We start from the raw sequence: 6,751 nt of genomic DNA on the forward strand, positions 1-6,751 counted from the left end.
ACTTTCCCCAGCTCATAACTGTTTCCTTTCAGGATAAATCCAGGTTCCAGAAGTGCAAATAAACAGCCCACAAGACTTAGAATTCTTTCCCCTCCTTGACATCTGTCAGCAACCCCCCTCAATTTGCTGCTCTGGCTCAGACACATGTAGACTGAAATCAGACTGCTGTAAAAACTGTTGTTCCTTCTCTTGGAAATTCTTGCCTCTGCTTGCCAGAACTACTACCAGTTATAACCTAGGTTATTATGAAAAAAAAAAGGTAATTCACTCTGGTTTGACTTAATATCCCTTTATTGCCATTTACAGCAGCATGGCAGTTCAGTCACCTGTGCCATTGTGAGAGAAGGTGGAAGCTTCTGGGGTGACAACCCTCACAATCAGAAGTCTTTACTGTGCTCATGTATATGTCCCACACTGAAACTTTTTTATTCTTTTATATTAAACTCTTGAAAAAGGTAACTGGAGAGTTGTTATTGAACTAAGCCATGTAACTTCTGGCATGTATTTGTTTCATGTTTTTGATGCTGTAGAAAGAAAACCAAATTCAAAAGCAAAAATCAATTTCTTTTGCTAAAATTATTTTATTCACCTTAATGGGATCCTCCTTCCATATTGTTTACATTCTTTTTTCCTGTTCACACTGGGAACCAGAGCACTATGGCAACTTATAGCTACATCTATAAAATGCATATTTCCCAAGATTACATATACAGGAAGAAAGCTTTGATGTATTCACTTAAAATTTTTTAGATATGAATTTGCTGTTTGAAGTGTGAATGCAAGTATTTTTCTGTTTTTCATGTGCATTTAATTATGATGACTTGGCAAACATGGGTCACATCCATCAGTCTAGACAGATTTTTAAAAGATAAAAATTTGACAGATGTTACTTTATATGCTTCTCATACTTGATCTGCAGTAGTGGTGAAGCACATCTGTGTTACAGCTGGTGCTTACTCTGCTGCAGAGGAGGACACTACTCCAACTCACAGGAAATCAAGTATAGTAAAGATAGATTCATTTTCTGCATTCACCACTAATTTGGTAGATACTTAAAACTAATTCAGTTTCCTAGTTGATTTTCTGACATACTAATAATTTTTATTTTCCTCCTTGCAGTCACTGCAGTATCTCACTAAGGCACATAAATGTGAAATTCAATCAAGTGATTGGGAGAAAGATGTTTCTTCTTTTAGGGAAGTGGTGAAAGGAGCCATAGAGATTGCACATGGTATGTTCTCCCTTTTATTTTTCATGAAGAGTGTAACAAATATTTATTAAGCTTAGTGGCAAAATAATACTCTACCTATTATATTTATTCCTACTATTAGGAGTCCTGTAACAGAGAGTATCATCCTGATACTGCATACAAAAATATACTTGGAATGAGGCAGAAATTATGTAGGGTGAGTCAGTAAACATATGACTGGTAAATATGGAATCAATTAATTTCATGATCTAGCAACTTCATAAAACAAGTGAAAATGCATCTGCAGTTCATCTCAGTCCTCAGATCATCACATAAATTGTTTGATTTAGTGTGCTAGTCAGGAAATTAATGAAACTTATTAAGATTATTCCTTGTTCTGTAATACTTATGTTTAAGAAGGATACAGATACCTGTTGTCTTTAGAGTTATCTTCTCAAAATTACTTGGCTTTTTTTTACTTCTTGGTTTTGGTGGGGGATATGACATTTAAAATTGTCTGTGGAGGGTGTCAAGTTCTTTAATTAAATGTTTTTGTTTAAAGATTATTGCTAGAGTGGCAATGCTTTTTTGTTTTGGAATCTTTATGTGTTTGGATTCTAGTGGCTATAAAATGCAGCAAGAACAAATCTAATCATCAGGAAGCTTTGCAGATACTTTCTTCAGCTCGGCTCAACTTACGTGGCTTGTCATCCAAGGCAAAGGTAGGAATGTTTGAAAGGTAGGAATTTTTGTTTGAAAGCTAGAAATCTTTGTTCTGTTGCCAGAATTTCTCTGTTTTGAATCAATTATAGATCAAATAATACCTGCCTGTTGCAGTGCATCATCAGGTGATGTTCATCTCCATGCTGTTGAGGATTCCAGTTTTAAGTAAACTTCTATTTCCCTTCTTTCTGCTAGGCTTTATTGCAATACTAGTCTAAGAGACAGCATTGACATTTTAGAGTACAGTAGAACTTTACTTTAAATGTTGGGCAAACAGATTTGAATGTTTGAAAGCAATCAGTCATTTCAAATACCTGTTTTTAATGTAAGTAGTCATGGGATAAACTGGGCAGTCTCAGAAAAAAATGGATCTAAACCTGCAGAAAGGACCCAGATGTATCAAGATTCCTTTGCATCACTTGGAGTGTTTTAAAAAGAGTTATTTATTAAAAGACAAAACTAATTTTTAATCTGTTTTTTGTGGATACCCTACCAATTCAGATGTCAATTACTTGAAAAAGTCATCGTATTTGAATCATACTTTTTCTATTAAAATACACATCTTGTCTTAAAGAGGGATTCCTCCTGCCTGTGAAGTTAGCAACTATGAATCACAAAGCTGAAGTTTTATAATGTGTGCTTGTGCTACGAAGTGTTGATTTGTCATCAGTGTGCTAAACGTGGCTCATTTTCTCTTAAGTTCTTTAATTTTAAGGATAAAAGCCTAGGAATGTTGCATAAGCAAACACAAGCTGGATCTGTAACTCAGCTTTTAGATACAGGCATAGCTAAGACTTTCAAATGTGTTGAAAAAAGCGACAAAATATTTTTGCTGTTACTCACAAAATATGATTGTGTTTTCTTTAAAAAAGGTGCATAGACTGAGTATTACTGTAGAGAAAGCACTAAATGACATAAATTATATGAATGCAGGTCCAGGTGGTTTATATTATGAAAGATCATGAATTATCTGAAAGATTAATAATATATGAGTCTAGTAAACTCTATTTTAAAGGCACTAATTAAATGAACCCTCTATATTATTGGTAGCTAATGATTTTCTGTTACTTCTGAGAAAACTGTCATATTAGAAATGAAGCATTTTATGTGAACTCACTGGTTTTGCATCCCATCCAAGATGCCATCCTACTTTGAATTTGAAGTATTGAAGTATTTGAATTTGAAGTTGGTTTTGAATCCCATCCAAGATGCCATCCTACTTTGAATTTGAAATAATATTGAATGTTCGAAGTATGTTGTAATTTAAAAACCTCAGTCATCTTCTGTCAGATCCTATGCACAAACAGTTTAGCACTGTTTATGTCTGTCCAAACTTGACTGCATCTCATTTTGCTGCCCTGGGAGTCAATATTAGTGTGAGGATTTTTTTAAATTTTTAATTTCAGCTGAATAAACGCTTTAAAAATGGGCTAAGAACAGACTCACTAATTAATATTTCAGGAGGAATAAAAGAACAGTGAAAATAACTGATAAAAGATAAAATTCCAAATTTTTGTAGTCAGGACATGCAATTGGAACAAAGAAGTAGAACAGGTGAACCAATGTCACTGCTTCCAGGATCTCCATCTCTTGATGTTTGAGCTCCTGTTTGTGTCAGACTCATGAAGCACCCACAATCTGCCAAAGGCTGCAGATCAGAAAGATGCTGCTGCTGGGCTCTTTTCTGTACAGAGCCTGCTGGGCAGTCACATGCTGTGACAAATAGCACAGTGGGCACTCTTCTGGTCCTTGTCCCAATGCACCAGTTGGATCTGACATCACTTGTCAATGCATGAAAGGTGGGCGCTGTTTTGGGGAGACATGGGGCACAAAGCCCAAAGAATGATGGTGCTTGAAACTTCCCCAGGCTGTCTCTAGCTGAAAAGATTTCTCTAACTGTGTAGAGGAAAAAAAAATTTAAAAAGAGAAAATAATTATATCATCCTGATTTATTTACCTGTCTTACCAGAAATCACCAAATTTTTCTGTCACACTCCCAGTGTGAGGTTTTTCGGCTGAAAGAAGTTTCTGTACTTGTAGCATGAATATGTTCCTATTGTTGTATAAAGTGTTTCTTATTTCAGTGACAACATTGTTTTGAGGCACAGTGAATACCCTAGTTCAAGCCTTTTAAGTATATTTTTGTTTATATACATATCTGTATTATCCCATTATGTTTTGATGATATACTGATGTACAGATGTACTCCAGGGCAACTTTTGTTTTCTTGGTTTGTTTTTGTCTCTAAATGTAGGCTTTGTGATTATGTCAAATGAAGTGTGAATCACTCTCCCTTTACATAATGAAGGGAAGACATCTGTTTGGGTGTCCCCCCTTCCCCATATTTCTGTGTAGTGGTACCTCACATAGCCTCAGTATTAAATAGATGAAGATTATGATTGCTCATGAGTTAGCTGCCCTTTTTTTTTTTTTGTTGTTGCTTCTATTAATGTCTTAAGGTCTTTAAGAACAGTTTTTATTACTCTGCAGTGTTTTGTTTTCTCTGGTATAACTAGCTGCACACAGGTGAATGCCTCCACACATGCCTTGACATCATATGTGAAAAAGTTATTTATTTGAGGTTTTGGTGAAAATGAACAGAATATGACACTGGGGAAAATGGTCATTAAAATTCACAACCAATTTATCAGCAGGTGGGCTTATAAACTGCAGTGACAGAAAGTGAGATGCTCTTCTAACTTAAGTTTCATGAAAAAGTCCTTTTACTTTCAATGGAATCAGGAGTCACCGTAGGCAGTCAGGTCAGAGCAGAAACCCCACATCCACAGGAAGATTTGACCCTTTTGGCACAATATCAGGTGTGTGGCACAGATTTCAGGTCTATATGCAGGATATGTGTCTATGTGTGTGTGTATAACTTCTGTTTATTAGCCACAAAATGGCCTTTTCTTTGAGAGAGATACCATTATAGTTTGCAAAATTATGAAAAGCAGTATAGAGATTATGAGCTTCCTGTATTTTGTCTCTCCCCTGAAGGAGAGAAACTGTATGTATCTTTAAAGGTATTTATTTATAAAGTACTTACAAGTCTTTATTTTTGTTGTGCAGCAACTTTTCATAGATGTAACAAGTAATGAAGTTCACAGTGAGATAGCTGATGAGGTGACAGCTATGGACAACATGATTTCTGAACTTCAGGAGCTGAGCAACCAGCTGAGAGACCAGTGCTGACATATGGACCAAATTTTGGGACAAGATGATGATAATGACATGTTTCTTTTGCCACCACTTTTGCTGAAGAAATGGTAACAATTCTCAGGCAACAACACCTTCAATAAACACATTTCTGTACAGTGCTGTTCTCGTGGTCAGCTTTTTTCAAAGTTCCAGCTGCCTTTTAAGATTCTTTCTTACCTGGTCCCACTGTCTTACAAAGTTACATGTTTTGGTTCTTCAGCCCCAGATTTCCTGGAAGAGAGCTGCTGGTGTTTGTAAGGTGATTATGGAGGATTTGTTCTGCCTGCTTCATCCACCTTGGTGCTGGGATGCTGGAGGATGCCCCAGCCGGGGGGGGAGAGCAGGGGAGGTGCTGGTCTGGAGGAGATGAAGAAGCAAGCAGCAGAGGTGGGAGCTGAGCCCAGCCAATTTCCCATTTTAATTCAGTGTTAATTGCTTACAGGGTGGGAGGTGGGGTCCTGAGAGCAAGAATTTAGTCTATTTTGTTCTTCAGGTAATACAGTTAAAGTAGAAGGCTGTTTGTTGCGTTAGGACTTGCAAACAGTTATTACTTAAAGCAGTATTGGTTTGTTCAATATACATAACTTGTATCCTGTGGGCAGTATACTGGTACTTCATTTGGGCCTTTATAGGCAGGGGGATTTCCCCCACTGAGGCAGCAGTAAAACTGCAGTCTAATCTAAAATACTTCCATCTGACTAGACCCAAGTGTCTTATTTTCATCTGGACTATTTTGCATGGTTTCATTTTTCAGCATCTTTGCTACTGCTCTTCTTAAAATAAGATTTTTTCAGGGTTTTCCAGAAACCTCTGTGAAATAATTCCCTCACATATATGGTTTTGGCTTGCTCCTCCCTATGAGAATGGTGTTGTCTGTCTTCTTGCTTTGTAGAGTCTGTGCTAAGAATTTTCTCTCTGAAGAGAAAGCCAGCAGGTACAAGTAAACCAAACAATTATTTTGATTTGAAGCAGCAGTACATGCATGTTATTTTGGTGCATGAAGGGGTAAACCATCTTGACACAATTGTAAAGCTGCACATCTTTGTAAGGCTTCTTAGAATGGAGAATAAACTATTTGTTGACATTATTTAAACATGAGGTTCCCACAGATATTGCCATCTTAGTAATAGGTTTACCTGCTAGTGAAGGACAGCTGCCTCCAAAACATCTCTTTGTTGAAATTGCCCAGAAAGAGAGGAGACATTTTAAGCTTTTGCACAGTGAATTTGCTTTAGCTGCTTCCATTTTGCTCATACATGTAATGAGGAGTCCACCTGACTGAAAAAAAAAAAGGCTGAGAGTTTTCTGACAGACTGGCACCACTACCATCTTTTTGATACGTCATTATGTTTTGATGTGACTTACTTTCCTTAGTGAATAAGGTTATCTTTAAAACTATTATTTTATTCCCAGCACTAAGTTTTTTAGGGAGAAGGGGTTTAGTGGAATAGTTCAATGGCAGAAAAATCTTCCATTTTTGTAATAATCTTATGGCAAATTTTAAACTGGAATTATATCCCATTATTAGCTTGAAAACATGAGATTTGAATTCTGTTGTCTTGATTTAAAAGACAATAATTCTGTTGAGTCTACCTGAGACACTTTTATAGCTGCAGTTTAGTGGTGCAGAGCGTGAAGCTG

General features: G+C 36.6%; 1 protein-coding gene across 1 annotated transcript in view; it reads left to right on the top strand.

Annotated features, from left to right (window-relative positions):
- TTC27 (tetratricopeptide repeat domain 27) overlaps window positions 1-5,226 on the top strand; it is a 126,976-nt gene extending 121,750 nt beyond the window's left edge. The window contains exons 20-22 of the mRNA XM_005416251.2: window positions 1,120-1,231; window positions 1,811-1,911; window positions 4,982-5,226. Of these exons, the coding sequence (XP_005416308.2) occupies window positions 1,120-1,231; window positions 1,811-1,911; window positions 4,982-5,104 (336 nt within the window). The 3' untranslated portion in view covers window positions 5,105-5,226. The remainder of the gene's footprint in view (window positions 1-1,119; window positions 1,232-1,810; window positions 1,912-4,981) is intronic.
- The last annotated feature ends 1,525 nt before the right edge of the window (window positions 5,227-6,751 follow it).

Source organism: Geospiza fortis, unplaced genomic scaffold (assembly GCF_000277835.1).
Source record: "Geospiza fortis unplaced genomic scaffold, GeoFor_1.0 scaffold41, whole genome shotgun sequence".
In the NCBI taxonomy this organism is placed as follows: domain Eukaryota; kingdom Metazoa; phylum Chordata; class Aves; order Passeriformes; family Thraupidae; genus Geospiza; species Geospiza fortis.